Source organism: Naegleria lovaniensis (assembly GCF_003324165.1).
Source record: "Naegleria lovaniensis strain ATCC 30569 chromosome Unknown tig005, whole genome shotgun sequence".
Lineage (NCBI taxonomy): Eukaryota > Heterolobosea > Eutetramitea > Acrasida > Naegleriidae > Naegleria > Naegleria lovaniensis.
Genome location: NW_025407827.1, coordinates 524,896 through 549,988, shown reverse-complemented (window position 1 = coordinate 549,988; position 25,093 = coordinate 524,896). Strand labels below are relative to the sequence as shown.

The following is a 25,093-nucleotide window of genomic DNA, read 5'->3' as shown; positions in this document are numbered from 1 at the left end:
TTGAATTTTCCAATAAAATCCACCTTCAATAAACTGGCCTTCTGCTTTTGGATTACAATTCTTGAAAAAATGTACCGCAGTGACAGCAGTGACACCTCGGATGCAGTTTCTCTTTCTTCTCTCTCACACACCGACGATGACGAAGAAGAAAGAAATCAAAACAGTGATGATGACGATGAAAACAGTTATTTTGAAGAAGAAGACGATGACGAAGAAGACGATCTCACTTGGACAAAGAAACGAAAGTTGGAAGATTTACTTGATCCAATCTTTCCACAAATCAAATTCGTCAAACCATCTCATAATGTGTTAGAAAATTTGTCAGATGATGTATTCACACATGATCTTTGTTCCTTCCTCTCATTACATGATTACATAAATCTTAGAGCTGTCTGCCATCGATTTAACAACATCATCATGAACGTGTACATTCAAGACAAGTGCACAATATTTATTAAGCAACCTCGTAATTTCAGCACAACCTTTTCGATCACTTCTGCCTCTTCTGCCTTTGTAAACAAATTACCAGAGTTTCATGTGAAAGAGTATTATTGTAATTTAAAAGATGTCAAACATTTATATTGTGCCAGCTTACACGAAATCCATAATTTGAAACACGTACCTTTCACCATATTGACCAGTCTCTATCTGATCAAATGTAATGTTGACGTGTTAGTGATGGATGTATTAAGCCGTGCTCATTTTCCACACTTGAACACCTTGTGTCTGAATAACAACTATGTTCGAGATGAATGTATGAGTTTAATCACTTCGAATGCCTATCCAAGTCTACAAGTACTCGCATTAGTAGGGAATTACATCACTGATTGTGGTGTTGATGAATTTGTGAAGAGTGATATGGCCTCTCAACTCACTTGTTTGGTATTAGATGAAAATGCAATCACTAGAAAAGGTTTCCTTCTATTACTCTCCTCATTGCCGCAAGTGAAAGTATTGTCAGTTGCTGATAATGAAATTGAATATCATGAAAAGTACAATTCAACAATTGGCAGCCAATTGACCTTGTTGAACATTTCAGGAAATGACATGACATGGAGTAATTCCAAAATTGTGAACAAAACCAAAAACCAAATGTCACACCATCGACAAGGTTTCCTCAACAAGAAGATCTACTCATTGACGAAAATTGAATACTTTTTCGTATGGAGTCATCAACGTCTCAAAGCTCATTTATCTTTCTCAAACGAAGTGAAATACCACTATGCCAAGTTATTAGAGACCAAATATCCAAAACCGGACAAAAACAATCAACATGAGTATTATCCATGTGAGGTGAATCACTACCGAAAAGAAATTAAGAAACTGTATCGTCAAGTTGCTCACAACTCTGAACGTAAAGCACATTACCGATTAGGTATGATTTATTTGGCTGAAAAACAGATCCGAAAAGCAGTTCAACATTTCGAACAGACTGGTTTAAGTTTTGACATGGCAAACTATGAATTGGGTCAAATTTACTTTAAAGGTTACAAAGAGGTCCCTCAAGATTACGACAAGGCCTTAAAGTACTTTGAGCGTTGTGATGACATGTATCTTTGGTTTGAAAAAGGAACAATTTATTATGCCCAATCTCGATACAAATTAGCTTTTGATTGCTTGAACGCGTTGATTTCAGAATATGAGGAGAATGAACTCGAAGAAGAATATGGTTCTGATGCCGCCTTTCAAGTCAAACAAATGTTGGGAGAAATGTTCTATCATGGCCTTGGATGTTCCCGAGATCGTCGCAAGGCTCTACACTATTTGAAAGATCTTTCTCACGAACCTTCCAATCAGTACTTGTGTGCGAAAATTTATGAATACTTGGCATTAAGGGATTTGAATTTAAACGAGAATCAATCAGAAGAAATAGTGGACTCATCCTCTGATACCTTCTCGAAACAAGAATATCTTCAAATGGCTTTTCAATTATTGCAACAACTTTCTGAGAAAGAGAATTTTCCCAAAGCTCTCCATCGACTCGGCAAGTGGTATGCGAAGACAAGAATGATTCATCCAGAACTATTCAATATGATGGCCATTCTGAAGCATGAAGATCAAGAGGATACCTCCTATTCCTTGAAACCATCGTCATCATCCCTGACCTCATTCGAACAAACAGCTATTTACTATTACAAAAAAAGTAGTGCTTGTTCGTATGAGAAGGCAACAGCCTCACTCGGGCTTCTCTATCACTCACTGGGTCTGCTGTCGGAAGCGAGAGAGACTCTTTCTCAATTACGCCCTTCCTTTACAGAATGTTCCAATGCTTGGTATGTGTTGGGTCAATTACTACTCGAAGAAGAAGAGCAGCATCGGTCATCACTTCAAGAAGAACTTCATTCAACCAACCAATATCTGTATGATCAATATTTGGAATGCTTTACACGTGCAGCCTCGTTAGGTCATTTGGCATCCATGAAAATGTGTGGAGATATACTCTTACGAAGAGGGGAAAATCGATCAGTTGATAAAAACTCCAGCTTCCAAACCATAACATCACGAACCAATCAAAGGAAAGGGGCTGAATGGTATGAACTATTCCTATCCTCTCAACCAACACCATCACAGGAAAATACCTTGTCAGAAGGAGTATCATCTGCCATGGACTTATCATCAGCTGCATCCTCAGAAACAACGAGTACCATGAGTACCATAGACGTTCATATTGACATCATGTTCACACTTGCAAAATACTACCAACAAGTTCAGAACATTAACAATGCAATGAAATGGTACAAGAAATGCATTGGAAAACATCCAGACGCTCACAAGGAATATGCGACTCTCTATTTTGCAAACCAATATAAGCAGAATAATCAAGTCAACTCTGAGAATGAAGAGTGTCTGGAGTGGTTGCGCATCGCTTCTCAAGACGCACGATATCCTGAAGCCACATATTATTACGCACTGCAGCGTTTTCCAGAACATCCTCAGGAATGTTTAGAATTGTTAACACTTTCCAAATCTCGAGGTTTTGAAGTCCCTCAATACAAGTTTGGTTTAACCTATTTAGAATTGAATCAGCATGAGTTGGCCAAACCGTATTGTACTATCAGAGATGACTGTGCCTTAATCGTCAGAGAAGAATTTGCAACAGCCATGTTGAAGCACAAATTGTATGAACATTCGATTAAGGTTGTTCAATCCCTTTCTGCTTCAGACCCATACTATATGGCCATACTGGTACGTTTGTATGCGGAAGGTCTAGGAGTGGAGCATGACGAAAACAGGGTATTCGAGCTTCTCGGTACAGGCTTTATCAATAATACTCATGACTACTATGCAACAAGTCACTTTTTGGAAGATTTACCATGCTTGAGCAAACCCATTTCAACAGAAATGAGTTTACTCTTTTCAGAATGTAGTACATTCTCACAGGAGTTCTCATTTTACCACAATGTGGGTGTAATGTACTTGAAGCATGATATGCTGGGGACTGGATTGCAATACTTTTCGCAAGACTCTGCTTCATCTTTCCCTAGTAGGTTGATGGTGATTCTTTTGAACGGAAATCCCTCATACGCAACAGAGGTCGTACTAGAACGATATCAGCTTATAACAACGTTGATTCGAATTTGGCAGCCAATTTCACACAAACTCCCTGCTGCTTTCTGGCAGTTTCTGCAGGTTGCACCTAAGCTTAAACGTAATACATTTGAGATTGCCAAGTTCTTTTGTAAAAACCAGTTTCATGAAGAAGCTCAATATTGGTTATGCAAAGTCAACGAGCATGATACGGATCTGTTTGAACTTGCCTTACTTTGGGGAAATTATGATCCACAACGAGAGTTAGAGCTTTACAAGAAATCCAAAAGTTATGATGCTCTATTCAACGTAGCAACCATTTATTGGGCTGGCAATTCGTCGATACCTCAAAATCTTGACCTTTCTAAAGTTTATTATGAAAAGGCCTTGGCAAAAGCCGGTGATTGTGACGATGAACAAAAGGCAAAATATGAATGCTATTACAATCTCGGAGCTCTGAATTATAGCACTGGCCATTACGAGAGATCGTTGCATTATCTACAACAGGCATATAGCATTGATGCATGCCCATCATGTGCTCTGTACATGGCACTAGTGTATGCAGACACTGGACTCACATTGATTGCCACTACTTTACTGGATTCAAAGATTGGAGTGAGAGTGACTGACGACAAAATTGACAAACATGAGCTTGCTGCTCTTTACTTCAGGTTAAATCGAGAAAAAGAAGCCGCTTTGGTGTTGGAACAAATTGGAGACGAACATTCAAGCAAAAGATTGAAAGAGATCAAATGTAATACGTTCATACCAATGCTGTTCCAGAAATAAATATTAGTTATTGATTTCGACAATTAAAGGCCTTATTTGGGTTCAGTAGTGACAGAAGTCTGCTACCTTCAGGCTCCTCAATGTTAACGCTACTGAGAGAATTGTCATCACTCGCTGTTTTGGTCTCCCATTGTTTAGCTTTCAAGTACCATACATTCGCTTCATTTGAATCTTGAACAACACCACGACCATGATCATAACAATCTCCAACTTTTGTTTGAGCAGTTATATTCCCCAGCTCGGCAGCCATTTTAAACCAATGAAATGCTTTGGCATCATCTTGTTCCACACCATAGCCGTATTCAAACAAGTTGCCCAGTAAAAAGCAACCATCAGCATTCTTTTGATCAGCAGCTTTTTCAAACCAGTGTCGTGCCTGTTCATAATTGACAGGCGTGCCATATCCAAGTTTGTACATGTAACCCAAACAGACCTGAGAAGGACTGTAATTTTTTGCTGCAGCTTTGCTAAAATGTTGAAAAGCAGCTGTATATTTCTGTTCTACTCCAGTTCCATTGAAGTAACAATTCGCTATATTGTGTATTGCTGCAGCAAGTCCTGCCTCAGCTGCTTTGTTAAACCAAGCAACAGCTTTTGGATATTCTTTTTTCAGATTGCAAATATATCCCAATGCATTTTGTGCCTCTGGATAATTTTTGGTTGCGGAAGATTGATAGTTGGCAACAGCTTTTGAGTAGTCTTGTTGTTCAAAATAAATTTCTCCCAATTTGAAACATGCTTCTGAACTTCCTTGATCTGCTGCTTTGGTATACCATTGTAATGCTTGTTGAACATCTTTTGTGACGCCATTGTAATAATCTCCAATGCGAATTTGAGCTTTCAAATTTCCCTGTTCTGCAGCCTTGTGATACCATTTCAATGCTTCTGAATAATTTAACTCGTTGTAATTAATATCACCACATTGCAGTTGAGCTTCAACATGACCATATTTGGCTGCCTTGATAAACCAACTTTTGGCAGTTGTAATGCTTTTGTCAACACCGTTGCCATTGAGGTAAAAATTACCCAGAGCATATTGAGCTTCAATATTTCCTTTTCTGGCAGATTTTGTGTACCAATCGAATGCAGATTGGTAATTTCGGGAAGAAGCATGCCAATGTCCAACATTGCACTCGGCATAAGGGTTACCTTTGCCAGCAGATAAAAGATACCATTCAATCGCTTTCGCGTCGTCTTTTTTCACTCCACGACCATTCCTATACATATTACCAAGGGCATTCTGAAGCTCATCATCAAGATGATATGATGATAAGTCCCTAAATGCCACATATAACATCTTATTCTCATCGGGATTGTTTTTAAAGAATTCAATCATTAGTTTTACAGAGTGATCGTCAGTCAACGAAAATATATAGGGCTCGTGTTTAGTGAAATATTCGATGGTTATTTTGGATTCATCCATATTGACGCATATTGTTCTACATTTAGCTTCAATTTCATCGAAGGCTGGAAATGGTTTAGTGACATCTATTTCAATTACATTGTTGTATTGTATATTTTGATAGAATACTGAAATGTAGAAGCAATCCGACGAAAGTTTTTGGTTTTTTCGATTGCTTTCGTTGACGTGGCCACCCAAAAAGTGATCCAGCAATCGTTTCATTTTTGTGATTTGTTTTTCAAAAGTTCGGTCACCAAGAATGTTAAAAACATTACAACAAGTATGGCAACAAACTAGGATAATAATATCTGAACACAGAGACAACAATATTAGCGACAACACCAATCTGAATTCCAAGAACAAGCCTCTTTGACAATGCCTTTCTCTCTAACAATGCCACAACAGTGATAATCCCAAAGAAAAAGCCAAGCAACACACCTAGAAAGAACGTGTAGACATTTCCAACACGATCATTGCGCTGCTGTTCCTGTAATTGCTGTTGTTGCTCTTGTTGTTGAGGTGTAAGCGAAATTGCTGTTGAACCAGTGGTTGGTGGTGATGTCGGAAAGGATGATGAAGTTGTTGTGCTCGATTCATTCATCCATTCCTGCTCAATTTGATACATGTCATTCTGAGTGAGTTGTCCTCTCCGATGCATGTCTATTAGATTACTTCTTGAGGCATAGAATTGTCTTCGCACTTCATTGACTTCTTCTCGTGCTAATCCTGCATTCAGTAAAACATCAAAACCTTGATAGAAGGCTCCTACAGGTGTGGTATTATGAATATTGCTTTGACTATTTACAGAAGATGAATTACTTTGCTTTTCCGAGAATGCACAATGAATAAAAGAATGATTTTCAATATGAAACACAGAGATGGGCAAAAACTCGGAATTTACATGAGAAGTTGGTTTTGAATTGGTTCCAGTCAATAAACGCCCATTATGAATGAGCCTCATGATTGGCTTTCGAGAGTATTCATTCCGAAGGCTTTCATGTTTCATAATACATTGATCGGTAATAAGCCTGATCAGTTGTTGGATCGTGGTTGCAGCACCTCTCGTTAATAAGACGGAATGCGTTTCACCCGAGTGAGAGAAACGAATTTTGAGAAGAAATTTCTCAGAGTCTTCTTTGTGTTCTGTTGTTGTTGTTGTTGTGGCTTCGTTATGGTGTTGTTGTCGTTGTTGCGAACTTGATGGCTCTTGTTGCGACATTTTTTCAATGTTCAATTTGATAATTAAAACTTAATTTAATTTCCAATATGAAAGGATCATGCAAGTGTGAATAGGATATGGCCATATCTAATTACTCTTTGTCTTTGTCTTGGAATGATAATCGAATGGCTTTTCATAACAAACCATGTTCAATAAAAGTAACAATGGAATAATAAAGTAAACAGAATAAGTTCCCAACAAGAATGCATTGTGATTGAGATATTCCTTATCAAACAAAAATACAGCCATGATTGGAACCAATGTGGTCATGACGTGAGCCGAGTAAATAATTGCAGGAATACGTATCCAATTCTTTCCAGCAACAAACGCATAGAGAGCAATAAAGAAGAATGGAAGTTGAACAAAGACTTCACAAAAACCGAAGGAAGCAAACCAAACTGGAACTCTTTCCATGAGCATGTCTGTATGATCATTTTGATTATTATAATTTTAAAAGAATTGAATGAATGTACAACAACAACATTTTCACACACACATGATGACATGTTACAATGAACAAATTCATAAAAACATTTCAACAACATTTTCATACACACCTTGATATGGTTCAATCCATTGTTGTTTCAATACTTGTTGAAGGAAAGGAGGATATAATTGTGGAAGATAGGGAGAAAGAATTGGCTACACAGTGAGAGAGACAATAGCAATCCATAGAATCTGATCATTCCAGAAATTAAAAATTGAACACTTACTTGAGCATCAATGAAAATAGTGATAGGAATGTGACTCAAGAAATAAAAGAAGAACAACAAATGCAAGGGACGAGAGAAGATGGATGGTACGGAAGACATTTTTTTGAAATATTAAAAATTGTTATTTGGCGCCTTCCAATTTCGATCTCCGATTTCATGAAATTCTTTGCATGTTCAACTGAGAACTAGAATTATAGAAAACTTTTAATGAACACACAAGGTTGCAAGAGAGAGATATAGATTTCGGATGGCTATCTGTTGTGTGAAAAAAGAAAAGGTTCAACCACTAAGAGAAAAGATGAAAACTTTGGCGCCCAACTAAAAATTTCGAATTTAATTTTGAAAAAAAATACTCGACGAGAAATCATGTCCGACATTCAGATCGATGCTGTTACGTTTGAGAGAAGGCTTGCACGGTTGTTTGATCACTACGATAAACACAAGGATACTCTCTATGAGAATTGTTCCGTATTGCAAATTTTTATGGGCGGAGTCAATGAAGATGAGAAGAGCGAATATGTTTTACATAAATTATTATTGTTGTGGTTGATTGGATATGAATTCACCGAAACGATTGTATCCTTTGAACCAAAGACAAGAACCGTACACTTTTTCACAAGGTATGTACAATATGAATCCGATAACTTTTTTCCTAAATCGTTCAAACTTGATGATGATTGTCATTACAGCCCAAAGAAAGTTAAAATTTTGCAAGGACTTCCAAATCCATCAGATAAGATTAAAATTATGGAAAAAGACAAGAAGCGAACAAGCTCAGACTTTTTTGCTTCTCTTTCGCTAGGTGCACACACTTTGATTGGTGTGATTGAAGGAGAAAAGCATACAGGCGCATTATCCAAAGATTATGCTGATACATTGAAGAAACACAAAACAGTAGACATCAAAGTTGCTTTCTTAGATTTACTTGCTAGCAAAGAAGCAGAAGAAGTCCAAATCGTCAAGTCATCATGCCAATATACTTCTAAACTTTTTAAGAAAATTGTCACAGATATGGAAGGTATTATTGATGAAGGAAAAGAAATTACACATATTGACTTTGCTAAGAAGATCGAAGGTGTAGTAACCAAAGCTGCTGGAGACATGGACTTATCTTTGGCTTTCAATCCAATTATTCAATCAGGTGGTGGATATAACCTCAAGCTTGACTTTAATGATGGGACTGTGAAATCTGATGACCATATTCTCAAGTTTGACAATATTATTTTAATGTTTGGATTGCGATACAAATCATATTGCTCTTTCGTTGCAAGAACGTATTTCATTGATGCAAGTAGAGAAAAAGAATTGGACTATGAAATTTTATACTCTATTTATGATTTCCTCGTCAAGAAGAAGATTAGAGTTGGCGCAACTTTGGACAGTATTTACATTTCTGCTAGAGAATTTTTGAGAAAGAAGAAACCTGAATTGGTTCCTTACTTCTCCTCAAAAGTTGGTTTTGGTATTGGATTGCAACCTTGCTCTTCTACATTGGAAATAGCTGAAGGTAATAACACAGAGATTACAAATAACATGACTTTTGTCCTTCAACTAGGTTTAGAAAATGTGCCAGAACCTAACCATCCTCCCTACACCATGTACATTGCTGATACTATCGTTGTTTCCACCGATGATTATGTCAATGAAAAGAATGCTGTCAAGGACGTTGAATTTCATGAAGAGTGCCAAATCCTTACACGTGTTAAAATTGAATATAGTCAAGTCTCATATTCTATTCAAGATGAAGATGAAGTTGAAGAAGTGGAACCAGAAGATATTGACGAAAAGTTTGGACAACGTCAAAAACGTGGTGCTGCTATTGCCAGCGGTTTAGTAAGAGGCAGCAATGAAGCCACTGACTCCTCAGTAGTGACTGAAGAAGAGAGAAGAAAGAGACAATTGGCATTACTTCAAAAGAAGAGAGACGAATATGCTGGTAATGAAGGTTCATCAAGTATGAGTGCCCGAAAAAAGAAACAATCCATTGATGAAAAGTTTGCCAATGGAGATCTTTACAGCTACAAGGGTGTTGTACCAAAGAATATTGCTTTACCTAACAATCAAATCGTAGTGGACAAGAGAAATCACACAGTCTTGTTACCAATTAATGGTTCTCACGTTCCATTCCATATTGCCTCTATTAAGAATGTCAGCAAGACCGATGAAGGAGAATATGTTCATCTCAGAATTAACTTTAACAACACCAAACAAAACTTTGGAAAAGTCTATGAACCAGCCAAAAAGTTTAAAGATCACGTATTCATCAAAGAAGTTTCCTATCGTGCCAAGGACTCGAAGAGATTGGAGAGCGCCATGAGAGAAATTTTAGAATTAAGAAAACAAATTGGGCAAGAAGAACGAGATCGAGAATTCAATGAAAAGAATAAGGAAGTTGAACAACCCAAACTAAAATTAGTGAGTAAGGGACAAAAAGCTCCAAGACTTGCTGATATTTTCATGAGACCACCAGGTAAAAAGCAAGTGGGTGTGATTGAAGCTCATGAAAATGGTTTGAGATTCTCAAGCAATAAGGGTGCCAAGATTGATATCATGTATTCCAATATCAAGCATGCCTTCTTCCAAGAAGCAAAGAATGATATTATTGTTCTCATTCACTTCCATCTCAAGCATCCTGTCATGATTGGTAAAAAGTCATATCAAGATGTTCAATTTTTCACAGAAGTTATTGAAGAGTTTGATCATTTAGTTGGTAGACACAGACGACAAGCTGTCTCGGAAAGAGAGGCCATTGAAGAGGAAGAAAGGGAACGTTTGTTGAAGATCAAATTGAATAAGGAGTTTGCAAGTTTTGTTAAAAAAGTTGAAGAAAAATCAGGACTTGAATTTGAAATTCCATTCCGTAATTTGGAATTCTCAGGTGTGCCTTCTACTGGTCGATCTAATGTGAACCTTGTACCAACTGTGAATTGCTTGGTCTCACTCTCAGAAAGTCCATTCTTTGTGTTGACAATGGATGAAGTTGAAATTGCTCACTTTGAAAGAATCAAATTTGGTTTAAAGAACTTTGATCTTGTATTTATTATGAAAGATCTCACGACCTATTACACCATTACATCAATACCAATTGAGAGATTGGAATCTATCAAGGATTGGCTCACTGACAGCAATGTTCTCTACTTTGAAGGTGCTCAATCGTTGAAATGGGGTCCCATCCTTAAAACGATTCGTGAGGAACCCAATTGGGATCCATACGGTGAAGCTGGTTGGAATTCATTCTTGATGATGAGTGGAGAAGAAGCTGACACAGATGACGAGGAGGGTGAACATGAAGATGAATATGAACCCTCATCTGGAGAAGAAGAACAAGAAGATGATGAAGAAGATGAAGAAATGTATATTGACTCTGACGATGATGAAGATGAAGACTTTAGTGCTGAAGAAGAGGAAGATGCTCCAACATGGGAAGAATTAGAAAATGAAGCCATGGAAGAAGACGCTCAAAAACGAGCACGAGATGCTGAGATTAGTGACGATGAACAAGAGTATCATAAACCAAAGAAAAATAAGAAGAAGAAATAAGCATGTATAAACTCAATATTATTCAATTTTATTCAATTGCATGATTTGGTTCATTGGAGGTGTTCGACAATCATGATTTCGTTCATTAAGGTCAATACTCATTCTTACACGTTGGTATTCTTTTCTTCGAGTTCCGTTTGAGGAAGTACAACCTCTGCCGTGGCCACATGCTGTTCTTTTTGAGATGTTTCTTCTTTCTTCTTTATATTTGCAAAAGTAAACATTCGCTTCTTGTACAACACAAAGATTACTGTCACAACAGCTGCAATTCCAATTCCACACAGTATCAGCGGCAAAAACAAACCAAAGGTTAGTCCAAGCGCAAGAGCCACTGCATTCGAATCGTAAATATAAACTCCTACACCAACATTGTTACTGCTGTCGGTCGACTGGGAAATAGATAAAATTGAAAATAGTCCATCCTTAATTAAGGTCATGGAATTGCTCCTTGTGGCAGCTGCATTATTCAATTTGTTCAAATTACATGAACAATTAGCCATTGAAACATTACCCATCTCTGCCAATGTGACTTGTGACACTCCCTCAAATTTGCACACACTATTACCTGAGCCCCATGATGATGAAAGCTTACCCTCCAACATGGTATTGGTGAATACTACAGAGCACTCAATGACTTTCTCATTTCTTAATGTGGAATAATTCGTGGATGTAATTGGAATGGAAATAAACACCACTGGTCCATCACTCGTCATTGGAGCAGAGGATGAGGTCGACGTGACATCAGACAGACTCACCTGCGCCACAAAACCATTCTTTTCCTTTTCTTCTGGTAGTACTTGATTTGAAATGTTCATCACTTGATAATGCAACACCATGGATTTTTCAAGTAAGAGATCTAAAGATTTGAAATTCTCCGAGCTAAATCTCACCAATTCCGAATTAGTTCGTTGAGAACGCAACACAAATTGATCCAAAGCATCACTTCTCACTACAGAACCGTACGCAAGAGGAGTTTGTCCAACACCACTCAAATTTCCATCCCACATTTCACTAGTGGTCAGTACTTCCATCGAAGAACGAGACAATACCAACTCGAGAAACGATTTTGTGAGAGAATGTGATTCTTCTGTACCTTCGAGAATGTTACTAAACCTTTTAACGATGGTTCCTAACATTTTGATATTCTTTGGAGTGAGAATATGAATGCATGATTTTGGAGAAGTTTGCATGAAAGAGAATAAGGATTTCAAAACATCTCTAACAGCAATGACACCATTGGGTAACATGAATTCTCTTCTCTGAGTTAATACATAGACTTGTTGCAAGTGATAATTAAAATTCTGAACGGAAATGATACCAGGTTGGTTGAACATTTCATCAAAAATTAATTTCAATGCAGTGGACATGATTTCTAATGAGGTGCTGACCAATGGACCTAAATCCGAGCCACTTGAGTATTTCAAATTAATGACAAACGCTGAGACAATTGAATTCTCTCTCATAAATTCTTTTGCAGCCCATGGAGAGGAAATTTGATTCTTGTATCTGGACAGCGTGTTCACTGCCTGTTGTTGATAACGGGAAAAACTCATTGAATAATAAACATAGAACAATGACCCTAAATTATGCATGTTCACACTTCCATGTGGAGAAGAGATTTGTAAATACACATTGCCAGCAGAAAGTACAGTAAAGCTGATTGGAAAAGAGTTGAAACTTGGTGTGACTTGATAAGATCCAATAAATACCGCAAAGGAACTACCTGTAAACAATGTCGCTGAAGCCATAGAGCAAGAGAGAGTCACTGATTGACCCAATTCCGGATAATAGGTTGAAACTTTACATGAAAAGCTAGCAGAGTCCATGGGCTTTGGTTCTGTTTGTAATGAAACCTTTTTGGAAGAACTTGTTGTGCCACTCGCGGAAGAAATTATCTCGAAAACATTTTCAGGACCAAGAGCGAATGAACCAGTTCTAGAATTAGATAATTGAATGGAATTAGATTTGATTCGGATAGGAATGTAATTAAATAAATATGGAAGTATCAAATCTTGAGCGAGAAGGATTGAATCAGAGGAAGGTTGCGTTTTGGTCACTGTCAGAGAACTTAATTTACAATTTTGAGAGGACATGACAACTTCTAAATTATAGGTTAATTCGTCTTCTGTGTAAGGTATCTTGGAAAGTTGATTTTTAAAACCTGCAGAAATAATTTGACAATTGTCATTTGTGGATATCATTCCTTCTGAAGGGACAAATACCACTGGAGTCACAACTCCAGTAAAGTAAGATTCATCAAAAGTAGAGTATGAACATTTGATAGAAAGTAAATGGCTTCCAACTAAAGTGCCTAACTGAGATAAACTAATGAGACCGTATGAGGATGTTTTAGAATTCTTTGGCAGTTGTTGAGAAATCCGCATCTTGTTGCTACAATCTAAACACGTGACATGGACAACATGTTTTGGATTTGCATTGTAATAATCTAGACATGTCACTTGAATCGAAGAGGTAAGTGAGCTTACCAAATTGGATGCCAATACAATACTTGGTTCTCTAATTTTCAAAGTTAAATCAATCAAAATGTACAGTGAAGAGGAATAACTTGAATAATCAAGCCGAGTTCTTCCCGTTAAAGTTCGAGTATAACTTGATGCAGAGACCTGGAGTGAAGTACCAAAGGGGAAAGCGAGCAATGAGGGTTCTGTACTGGATGAAAGTCTTAAACCACTTGGAGGTTGGCTCTGGAAACAGTTTGGATTTTTAGAGAATTGAGAAAATGGAATGTATAGATATTCTTTGTCAACAGCCTCGAGAGTGACCTGGAATGTAGCTCCACTTTCAAATGTTTCATAGGGATTCTCATTAAGAGAAATGTTAAAGACTTTTGTTTTTCCAAAAGCGGTCGTAAGGGTAACAGAAAGTTGCAGTAAACGATTGACCGTCATTTCATATGGAATGGTCACCATGGTCTTGTCTCGAGCATTTTGAAATAGTGTTTTCACTAAACTGGAGGCACCAGGAGTGATCACTTGCCATACCAATGATTTAAAAGAGGGTCTCTCTTCATACTGAGAAGGGGAGACAATTAACACACTCTCAAAACACTTGTTCAGGAGATCACCTTGTCCGTTGGGGATTTTCCATGAGAGTGTGGGTTCTGTGTATGGTAATAATTTATCACTGACTGGCATGGAGATGTAAATGGGTATGGAATTCATCATCATGACATGATCGTACAAGCACAAGACATTAATTTCCATTACTGTGTTTGGAATGAATGTGGCATTGAGGTCACCTGAGAGGGTAATGGTGTAGTTATATCCTGTGTTATTCACAACGGTTGAGTTGAACTGTTCCAAATAAGTATAGGAGGAATCTCGAGTGAAACTACATTGGACTATATCAAAGAATTTCAAAGTGTTACTCGACATGACCTTATCACAAGCAATGCTACCAGATTTTGATGGCGTCATGGTTTGACTCGACATTTTGAATTGTAAAGTATTTCCTTTTTGAATCATGTTTAAATTTCCAAGAATGGTGTTGGAACAGTCCTCTCCATAGTGTTTGTCAATACACTTGTCACAGTAAGGACCTGTTGCGAATGAGGTGCAATTGCTGCAATCTTTTCCAGTAGTTTTTGGTTTGCATGTACATTGATCATAGGATGAGCAAATACCATTTCCTGAACAGACAAGGTTGGATTGATTTTTTGGAATTCCAAAACATGTCCAGTCGTCACACATTGCCCCTGAATATCCCTTATTGCATGTACAATTGTTATAGGACATGCAAGTTCCATTTCCTGAACACACAGTAGAGTCATTCTTGAAAACATCAAAACAATTGAAATTTTCACATCGACTTCCAAAATAATTGTCATTGCATTTGCATGAATTAGGTTTCTCACAAGTACCTCGTGAAGAACAAACAGCACTTTTCAAAGCATCAATTCCATAACAAACAGGTATGGAGCATTGCTTGCCAGTGTATACGGTATTGTCGTCACATTTACAAGTGTCAGGTCCTATGCATTTACCATGTCCAGAACAAACTGTAGAATCATTGCTCATAATTCCAAAGCAGAAACTATATTGGCAATTCTCTCCAAAATACCCAATATTACAATTGCATTGATCTGGTGAATTGGGACTTACGACTCGACAAATACCGTGTCCATTGCAAACGTTGGCAGCATTCAATGAGGAGTGATTATTACAAAAAGCATACGATTGACAATTGTGGAAATCTGCAGAGACATAATTAGGACAGGAACATTGGTTTGGACCAACACACTGACCAATTCCATTACAGGCATTGGTATCGGATTTTGACCTTCCATAACAAGTAGGAACTGAACAAATGGCTCCGGTGAAACCTGAATTACAGTCACAATACCTTGGAAGACCATCTCTCACATCTCCAGTGATGTAACCAATGGCGTCAATATAGGTACCATGTCTCACGATCCATCCTATAACATTTTCTATCAAATTCGAATTTCATTGTGACACAACGATCATGAAAATGTGTTCATCCTGGTAAGATTGGAAAGAAAACTGGTTAACAACTCACCTGAAGATGGAATGTTGGTCGTTACCATCCTTTTATAATCTTTTGATCGTCCATGTTCAAAGGTTTGTTTGTCAGTGACAATTTTCATATAACCAAGAGTAGTAAGCTCGCCAAAAAGTCCATGATTGTAGGTTTCGATGACTAATTGAAGGATAATTTCGTCAGGATCGAAGGTAATCGTTTGAGAAGGATAAGAGACCGAATTTCCAACCCTAATTGAAGAAGATCCATCAAAGAATCCAAATTCGACGGAATCGACACCATATCCTTGAAAGGTAATGTATTTGACTTTGTTGGTGATGGTCTGTTCATATTATAATAGTTAATAACAATGAATGTATTCATTCATACCATAACAAATGAAACACTTACCAATGTGGTCCCTCCAGATCCTCCAAAGGGTCCTAACCGACTCACTTCTCGAACGAGTCCACTACATGAAGCATACGACTTGAACGAGAAGGAGGCTTGATTCGAGTTGACAATTTCATTAAAAACGATTGGAACATTGGATGGTGCAATTTGGGAACTATCTTGAATGTTAAATGTTGTTGGCCGAACAAGAACATTCCAAGCGCTTGGGCCCAGTGAAACATCCTGAACCCAATAAATAGTTCCATCTGTTGAGGAAATCTTGCATAGGAGAATGGTGTTTGCTGCTCCATGGAAGGTCTTGGTTCGTGAAGCAGAGTCTACAATTTTGAAAGAACCTTTCATTTCAATGGTCAAATAAATATTTCTTGAAACATCCATAGAGAGAGAAGAAGCGCGTCCAATCGACCCATATTCGAAGGTAATTAAGGTTTTGGTCCATTTCACATTGATCGCAAAAACATCCAAGTAGGACATAGAAATTCCATTCGCAATTCTCTGTCCATTCAAATAACAATCTGTATCACAGGTAGTGGCCAGAACCACTTGTCCAGCAGCATGACCGGAAGATACTTCCATTCGGAGTGGCTCTGTACTCACATAAGAAGTGCTCTTCAACATGTTTCTCACATACCGTACCACTCCGTACTTGCTCAGCACAACGATAAAGAGATTGGGTCTAGATCCTTCGGAAGTGACTTGTGTGTTACCACCAATAGTGACAGTTCCAGATACTGAAAGAATTACAACAATCATGTGATCAATACTCGATGAAGAATGCATCGATACAATCGTGCAAGAGCTTCCTTCTGAATGTTCACAGACTTTGGTGGACCACAACAATTTGGGAGGGTTGGTGTCGTTGGAAATTTTTGACACAAGGGCATTAAAATTATGAGTCAATAAAATGTTCTTGCCGTCGACTGTCAATGTTGTTGGATTTTCTTCAGAAAGAGCACCATCCAACACGAGAGAATGACCAACCGTAATGTGATCTTGATCATCGATCACCAACGCATTCTGTGCAAGTTTGCTTCCCTTGAATTGGTCCAAGGAATACAAACGTTTCAAATTTCCATCCTTATCCAACGTAGCAATATATGAGACTTCTCTTGGAGTGGTAGTGTCATTCCAAAGTTCGACAAGTGCTCCTCCCAAGACACACCTGAGTTGAGCATCTTCATTGATATATTCTACAGATCCACCAATGACAGGAGCGGCGTTGGAGCTGAGAAGACCAATCGAGTACACAGAGCCTCTATGACCACAATCATTCAAATTCTTACTCCACACAACATTGCCAGCACTATTCACTTTTGACAACACTCCTTTTTTCAAGCCATTGAAAGAAAAGGAACCGTATTGGTCAAAAGCGTTCGCTACCACGTAAGTCATGGATTGATAGTCGGTGGTTGCTGATACAATCTGTGATTGGTTCGAGGAGGAAACCACGAATTTGGAGTTGACCTGAAGCGATGACTGTGAAGTACATGCTCCATGAATGAAGGTCATATCAGAGCAAGGAACCGTAAGAGAAGAGACAAAATGTGTCGCTAGCACCAACGTGATAAGCAAACTAATGAGAATGGTGCTGACTGCCCTTGTCGGATTCATCGTTGTTGTTGAAATTTTTTTTGAAGATGTGTCACAAAATTTGACAATGTGGCGTGATTACAACAATATTTCTCGTGCCAGTTGAAATGTCGGGGTCAACACTTTAAGCGCCAATTTCCAGTTAACTTGCTTTAACAGGTGTTTGTCTCATTTAGCACCTGTTAGGCAAGACTAAATTTTGTATGTCATACTGTAGACAGAAACCAGTTTCTAAATCAAAGAATTCCAACAAATATATTAAATAATTGCAAATAACGACAAACTATGCATCTTGTTCTTACGCAAGCGCCTCGGATTTGACCAAAATTTCATCGGGATGAGCTACAAACTGTAAAACGAGAATTGTAACAATTTAGTTATTAAAAATTAGAGTTTTTAAAAAGAGAAATATCAATCTCGGGTTGGTTTGTATCATCACAACACAATTTAAATAAGATGATGAAAATGGGTATTTTGTTCACAGCTGCAAAAAATGACTTTACAACAACACTCTGACGAGGACTCAACCACATCATCGCCCAACAACAAAGCGGTTGAATTGAAAGAGACCACAACCACCACAGGTACCGTCGACGATAGGTACCATCAACAAGAAAAAGGTGAATTGCAATCAGCGACTCACAGTGAAGTAGATTTAGAGTCTCAAGTGTTTGAAGACGATGAGACCTATGCATCAAGTAATCAACCATTGATTGAAAAAAACAATCATTCATCATCGGAACAAAGTACGACAAGTAACAGAGAATCGTCGGAGGAAAATTATTTTGAACAATCAATTTTTAAAACTGTATATAAGAGAGGCATTTGGCTGATTTTGTTATTGATTTTACAGTCATTTTCTAGTTTCATTTTGGCGTCTTTTGAGGCTTTACTTCAAAAGCACATTATAATTTCATTATTTCTCACAATGCTCATTGGTACAGGAGGAAATTCTGGGTCTCAATCGACTATTGAAATTGTTCGCCGCATTACAACGGGTGAAATCAAAAAATCAAATGTGTTGTCGGTCATATGGCGTGAATTCAGGGTAGGAATATTATTGAGCTTATTTGTGGGCATTGTTGCTTTTATCAGAGTGTATTTTTATAGAGTATTTAACATGACCAACGAAGAATTGCAAGGCATGTCACCAATTATTGCTGTTTTCTATCATGTCACTTTTTTGAAGGAATTAATTGCTCTTACTTTAAGTGTTATACTTATTGTTGTCATCAGCGTTTTGGTTTGTGCAGCTATTCCATTGTTTGTGCATTTTGCTCTTAATTTTGACGCAGCGATATCGTCGGGGCCCATGGCCTCTGTGATTATGGATCTTCTTGGAGTATCCATAACTGTGCTGGTGTGTTCAATAACTCTCTAAGGTACTTTCTGACGTCAAACGTAGCCCCATTTAATAAATACAAATATTGTACCATCTGATGACGAGCATTAAGGAACATGCAATTAATTCAGTTTCTACAAACAACATGTAATGTGCAGTAGGTACTAATGGAACAGTCTGGCAGGAATCTTTCATCATCGAGATCTGTGCCTGCAAAAATAAATCTTATCGAAGGTGGCTCCTTTTCTAAAAAAGGTGCAACAATTTTTTTCAAATCTCCTACTCGATACCTGTGGCATGCTTTCACTGTATGTACTAGTTGTTTTGCTAAATATGACAGAAATACTTCATATCCACCCTCTACTTCAATTGTAATTACTCTATTAATTTGTTGTGAATATTGTTGCCTTGTTAATTCAATTCTTAAATCTAATTGGAAAGCATGAATTCTAAAATGTGAAATCTTTGCATGTTTAGAAACATTGAAATGTTTCACATTATTGCAGTGTAATAAAGATAAATGAGTGAGATTTGGAAGCATGTCACATAATTGCTCTAATTGTGCTTCTTGTAGCCTGTACATGTTATCCAGAACTAACTTGCTAATTGATGAAAAGCCATTACCAACACCTCGTACAAGATATTTACAAACTTCATCTTGTCGTTTAAATATTTTGTTAACTGATTCTTCTTTTTCTAATTGATCATCAGTGATAAAGCTCCATGTAAACCCTTGCTTTTTACTGGGCATAAAAGGATTCATTTCATCAGATACTTTGGCTATGGTGATGATCTCAGTACTAAATAACGGACTCAAATCCAAAACAGAGAAAGAAGATTTAACGACATTATAAAAGATACTGCTCGTTGAGCGTGCAGCATTCCATTCTCTCAATTTCCTAGTATAGGTTTGAATAAATGTAATACTTTTTGAATTTTCTTTCGAATGTAATTGATATTGGAATTTTTGTATGATGTGGGTGAGAAAACTTACCTTTGGATGCATCAAAGACAGGCTCCATAAAACTGAATACAATGTCCCAAATTTCAACTGGCAATTGATTGAAAGAACATGATCTGTTCAGCGACAACATTTTCTAAATATTTTTTTTGTAGGGCTTAAAATTAAATCGATGTTCCCAGAATTTAACAAAATGAAAAGAAAGTTACACACTCAATCCCTCTCATAGAAATCAATTAGAACAAAATACAGTTGCAACACTCTACATGTTACTCTTGGGATTGATCCAAAGAAATTGTTATGGTGTTGGGAAAAATTGACGCGAATACAGGGCTGGTTGAAAAAAAATGAAAAGACGTGTTACTTGGCCATCATCGAGTGCTTTGTTCTCATCATGCTCGGAGCGTCATTTCCATCAGACCATCGTAATGACAAAAAGCAACATGATGAGAAGTAATATAAAAAGGGCGGAAAACATTGGGAAGAGACATTCTTCTCTTTCTCTGTCAAATCTTGATTTACAGAAGAAGATTTTTAGTGATGTAACGAAAAAGAATTATTCTACCACCATTCCCGTAAAAAAGAAAGCAAGCAATGTAGATGATGGATATTTAGCGGAAATTAAAAAAACAAAAATTATGCAACAAAAGAGTCAATATGTGAGACAAATTTATGACTCCTTTAGTGATGACCCGCTTGTTGTACCTTTCTTGACAAATATTATTTCTAGCAAGAACTATGCGTACACAACCGATCGTACTCTTAAAAACACATTCCTTTATTTCATGAGTCGAAAAAATCAAAGACTCTTAAAGTCTGAATCATTTGACAACATGCCAGAAGATAAGCAATTCGCATTGTTGTGTAAAACTTTTAGTGAAGACCTTCTTCCATTTATTCAAGATCAATTAGAAAATAATGATAATCCAAAGGACGTACTCAAGCCAGAATTAATGTATCAAGCATTATTCCTACCCACAAAGACGATGAGAAATATTTCTAAAGACATTGCCCTATACCTGCTTGAAAATAATCGTTATCAACTATTAGGAATCAACAAAACCGTGGTGGAAGACGCAGTTTTAACCTACTATAGAATTAATGAAGATTTGAAAGGCTTCTCGGCATTTGTTACTGAAAATAATTTGAAAATGACAGTACTTCGTTATTTGATGACCATTGAACTTTTATATACCAAAGGTATGCTCGCAGACATCATTCCAGTTTTTGAAAACTTTTTGGAATATCTGCTCAAGATTGAGAGTTCTATCAAAGGAGAAAAGCAATGGGAAAACATTTCCAAAGCTTTCGGACATGCTATTCAAAGCTATGCCACTACTGGAGAAATTGAAAAAGTTGAAGAGTTATTCAGCTTGTGTATTCACTCAAACGCTTTTACATTTAATGGTGAACATTCCCACTTCAATACCTCAAACCCAATATCACTGTTAAAACCACACATTCATTCGTCTCTCCAAATATTCAACATTTTGATCAAGACATATATACGACAAAACATGTTGGATCAGGCATTCAAGATAGTGGAAGTTGCCTTCAGTGAGCTCACATATTTAGCACAAAACAAAGTGAAAATTTCTCCACTAGCTAAACAAGCTAAGCAGTTTGTGACAATCATCAACCCTCTTTTAAATATGTTAGTATCACGATCCAACCTTAAAGATGCTGATAGACTGATCAAGTCATTACTTGACAAGGAATCATCTCTTCAAAAATCGTACAATACTGCTATGAATCAGCTTTATCCTCCCTCAGAATATACTATTAGTCCTGATAGAATTACATTCTTAATCATTATTAGAAGATATTGCATTGATGGACAAGTTGATCAGATTTTGTACTATCTCAAAAATATGTTTACTTATGGCTGTAGTGTATCAACAGATATGTACGACGATGCAGTTGTTAACCTAGCATTCAATGGCCATACCTCTGCTATCGAAAAGCTCCTCAAAACTTTGGTCACTGATTTTGATTACAAATTGACGGCATATCCCGCATATGCTATTATGAAGTCTTATGTACAAACTGGTGACATTGAACAAGCTGAGAAAATGTTGAACGACTACCAAAATTTTGGATCACCAATTATTGGAATGTATAATTTGGTCATTGGCTCAAACTTGACAAACCTCCACAACTATGAAAAGGCTATTCACTATTTACACACAGCAACTGTGTTATCAAATTTAACATTTGCTGTTAACCAACACACTTTAGCTCCTTTTATTCATTTCTTTGCCATAGCCAGTGAAGAGAACATCGAAAAATGTTTCAACAACATGAATTCATACTTGGAGAAATTCCCCAACGATTACATCTTTCCTGCCTATGTCAATGTCTTGAGGGAACTCTGTTCAAACATCCAACAAGCAAGAAAAGGAGAAATTGCAGGCATGCAAATTGACAACTATGTTGAAAAATGTTTAGAAGACATGAAGGGAATGCTGTCAAAAGCAAAACAATTTATCAACGACGAGGACAAGAAACGAAGACAACAAAAGCAATAAAGGGGATTTTTGGGATTCAATTTTCAAATTGGAAACAAACGCACAGACGTGTTCGGATTACAAAAAAAATGAGTGCAACCAACTCGCCATCAATTCCAACAAAAAATCATCCATTGGTTTCTTCATCATCGGCACCTCGGAACAGTTCGGGTACTACTATCACTAGCACTGCCAACAACGCATCAACATTCAGAGAAAAATACGTTGTTCTCATTGAAACAATATTTAATTACAAAGATGATACAAACAAGCCTTTTGAACGAGAGGATGTGTTTTGGGATGAACTGTTTCTATTAAAAATCAACAGCGGATTTTTAGAGAATAGTATTGTGTTGCAAAGTGAGGAAGAACTGATCCAAATGGAGCAGACAATTTTAAATCCTCTCTGTTTGAAGTGTTTGTTTTATATGAATGACGATTCTCCAATTCGAAGAGCTAATGCTATACATACTTTATGTATTATATTTAAAGGATTGTTTTCAAAAAGATGGAATAACTTTAGTGTTCGAATTATGAGTTTAGTTTGCGGTTTTCAAAATGCAGATGAGTTTTTCAAAATTCTCTTAACAAAAAGCTGTCAATTATTGTCAAAAGATGTGAAAAAGGTCAAACAAATGGTCCTTGCCCTATTTATAATTTTATTGACAGGAGCAGATAATGCTAACCAAAATGCCATCATTGATTACTTTACATTGGTTGACGTATTTGATCCTCTATTGAATGTGATTGAAGATAGTACATTTTCTCTAAAGATGAAAAAGAATGCCATCATTTGCATCTCTCTTCTCTGCAATTATAGAAAGTATGAAATTTCTGACAACAAATATATCAGTCATATTACTTCGATTCAGAAACCTTCTGCTATGATAGCGTTAGCAGACATGATTACAAGCGTTCTCTTTGTTTGGAATGAGGCATTTGAGCAGACCATTCAACAACAAAGCTTGGTGTCCTATGTGTGGTCATCCATATTTGGTTCTTCATCTAATGACACCACTAAGAAAGCTCGAGGTGTTAATGAAACCTCTGGATCACTTTTACTTTTTTACGAACTTGCAAACCATAACAACGACTTTGTTGGTTCCATGACCAGATCTCTTGCTCAAATGTCCCATGAACCCCAAGACGTACTATCAAAAAATATTAAGGAACAACTTGATCAAATGCAAAAAACCAAAGTTGTGAAATCATGTCCTCTCATCTTTCAAGAGTTTCTCAAATTTTGTTCAGTGCTTTTCCAAGAGCCCTTCTATACTACCAAATACGTTGCAGTTGGATCTAACTCAAAATCCTCTGAAGACATTACTAGTCAATACTATACTCACTTTTGTCTGTTAATTATTTTATGTTTGATTGAGAAAAAGGTTTTTAAAAAGTATATTTTCGATATTAATACCAAGTTAGACTTTTTCCTGTTCAAAAAGGAGAATGGAGTTTTCGTTAAGAATCAATATCATGGATTTGGAACAGTAGCGAAAATTTTAATGGAGCTATTGATTGACTTTGTTTTTCACCATTTACAACGAAAACATTTTCCAGTGGATTTGACAATAAGGGCTCTTTCTGCCATTCATCTCTTGATTTGTCAAAGTAGAAAGTATCGAGTTCGTTTTGCAGTGGATTGGGATACTTTGTGGAATGCTCTGACAAATATTTGTGACATTGTAGCAAAAGATGAATGCAGTAAGGACTTGGAGAAGGCTTCACTGGTTTTAGAGAAAGTGTTAAAGCTTTTCAACTTGGGAATTTTAAAGGGAGAAGCGTTCTTGCCTACAAGAAAGCATCACGAACAAATGATTTATCAATTTATTAGACACAGCTCTGTTTTTGATCAGTTAACTGATTGGATTGAACGAAACCTTAAAAAGGTTAATCCCAATAGACAATTAATGACAAATATTTCAACAATTATCAGTCAAATTGGAGAAGAAATCGATATGAAGCATGGCTCCTATCCATCAGAAGATCAAGTTTATTTAATAATCAAACAAACTTATCCCAATCTTAAATTAACAGATTTTCAAACATTAGAAGATGTCGATGAATACGTGGAAACTAACGAAACCAATTTCTTTACTCAGTTGATGAGGGTTTTCATTTTTGACTGTAAAACACTAGTGAACAATTCATTTCTGAGCCAAAAGAACAACTAGGGTCGAAGACGGAATAAACTCAGCTTGACGGAAGCGCAAAAACTCCCTCTAGAAAACATAAATCTCGATCTTGAGAAAAAGTTGGAATATGTCTGGGGTCTTGCACCAACGCAAACTAATTACCTTTTTGCCGCCAAAACGAACCGTTGCATATGTTTGTATATTTAGCCTGCCGCAGCAAAAAAATGATAATAATAGACCTCACCAAGAATCGTGAGGTAGAACCGGCAAACACGATCACAGACATCACATGTTGGCAGGTGAAAGGTGGTAGCATAGATGAGAGTGATGATTCCATTGCTATTGTTTCCTACGAGGTTGATAAAGGAGCTAGATTACTTGGCCTGTATTTCAAAAAGCAGAGAGGGTTGGACGGTGAACCTTGCCTTTTGATCCTCTACTATTTCCCGAGTG

General features: G+C 37.1%; 10 protein-coding genes across 10 annotated transcripts; 5 read left to right on the top strand and 5 right to left on the bottom strand.

The window, feature by feature from the left end:
• Positions 1–69: 69 nt before the first annotated feature.
• Positions 70–4,317, top strand: C9374_012617 (uncharacterized protein; the record flags this gene model as incomplete). Its single annotated transcript, XM_044688403.1, has 1 exon — positions 70–4,317. One exon carries the CDS (start codon positions 70–72, stop codon positions 4,315–4,317), a length of 4,248 nt encoding a protein of 1,415 aa, XP_044554259.1.
• Positions 4,318–4,324: 7 nt separating this feature from the next.
• On the bottom strand, positions 4,325–5,941 carry C9374_012616 (uncharacterized protein; the record flags this gene model as incomplete). Its single annotated transcript, XM_044688402.1, has 1 exon — positions 4,325–5,941. One exon carries the CDS (start codon positions 5,939–5,941, stop codon positions 4,325–4,327), a length of 1,617 nt encoding a protein of 538 aa, XP_044554258.1.
• A 49-nt stretch (positions 5,942–5,990) lies between these two features.
• On the bottom strand, positions 5,991–6,938 carry C9374_012615 (uncharacterized protein; the record flags this gene model as incomplete). The annotated part of the gene is made up of 1 exon (XM_044688401.1): positions 5,991–6,938. The coding sequence occupies one exon, from the start codon at positions 6,936–6,938 to the stop codon at positions 5,991–5,993; it is 948 nt and encodes a 315-aa protein (XP_044554257.1).
• Positions 6,939–7,025: 87 nt separating this feature from the next.
• Positions 7,026–7,750, bottom strand: C9374_012614 (uncharacterized protein; the record flags this gene model as incomplete). Its single annotated transcript, XM_044688400.1, has 3 exons — positions 7,026–7,360; positions 7,496–7,580; positions 7,652–7,750. 3 exons carry the CDS (start codon positions 7,748–7,750, stop codon positions 7,026–7,028), a joined length of 519 nt encoding a protein of 172 aa, XP_044554256.1.
• A 267-nt stretch (positions 7,751–8,017) lies between these two features.
• On the top strand, positions 8,018–11,191 carry C9374_012613 (uncharacterized protein; the record flags this gene model as incomplete). Its single annotated transcript, XM_044688399.1, has 2 exons — positions 8,018–8,271; positions 8,341–11,191. The coding sequence occupies 2 exons, from the start codon at positions 8,018–8,020 to the stop codon at positions 11,189–11,191; spliced, it is 3,105 nt and encodes a 1,034-aa protein (XP_044554255.1).
• Positions 11,192–11,295: 104 nt separating this feature from the next.
• On the bottom strand, positions 11,296–17,716 carry C9374_012612 (uncharacterized protein; the record flags this gene model as incomplete). Its single annotated transcript, XM_044688398.1, has 3 exons — positions 11,296–15,641; positions 15,731–16,034; positions 16,103–17,716. 3 exons carry the CDS (start codon positions 17,714–17,716, stop codon positions 11,296–11,298), a joined length of 6,264 nt encoding a protein of 2,087 aa, XP_044554254.1.
• A 472-nt stretch (positions 17,717–18,188) lies between these two features.
• C9374_012611 (uncharacterized protein) lies at positions 18,189–19,076 on the top strand (the record flags this gene model as incomplete). Its single annotated transcript, XM_044688397.1, has 1 exon — positions 18,189–19,076. The coding sequence occupies one exon, from the start codon at positions 18,189–18,191 to the stop codon at positions 19,074–19,076; it is 888 nt and encodes a 295-aa protein (XP_044554253.1).
• An 88-nt stretch (positions 19,077–19,164) lies between these two features.
• On the bottom strand, positions 19,165–20,131 carry C9374_012610 (uncharacterized protein; the record flags this gene model as incomplete). Its single annotated transcript, XM_044688396.1, has 2 exons — positions 19,165–19,976; positions 20,032–20,131. 2 exons carry the CDS (start codon positions 20,129–20,131, stop codon positions 19,165–19,167), a joined length of 912 nt encoding a protein of 303 aa, XP_044554252.1.
• A 214-nt stretch (positions 20,132–20,345) lies between these two features.
• Positions 20,346–22,526, top strand: C9374_012609 (uncharacterized protein; the record flags this gene model as incomplete). The annotated part of the gene is made up of 1 exon (XM_044688395.1): positions 20,346–22,526. One exon carries the CDS (start codon positions 20,346–20,348, stop codon positions 22,524–22,526), a length of 2,181 nt encoding a protein of 726 aa, XP_044554251.1.
• A 68-nt stretch (positions 22,527–22,594) lies between these two features.
• Positions 22,595–24,679, top strand: C9374_012608 (uncharacterized protein; the record flags this gene model as incomplete). The annotated part of the gene is made up of 1 exon (XM_044688394.1): positions 22,595–24,679. The coding sequence occupies one exon, from the start codon at positions 22,595–22,597 to the stop codon at positions 24,677–24,679; it is 2,085 nt and encodes a 694-aa protein (XP_044554250.1).
• Between the last annotated feature and the right edge of the window lie 414 nt (positions 24,680–25,093).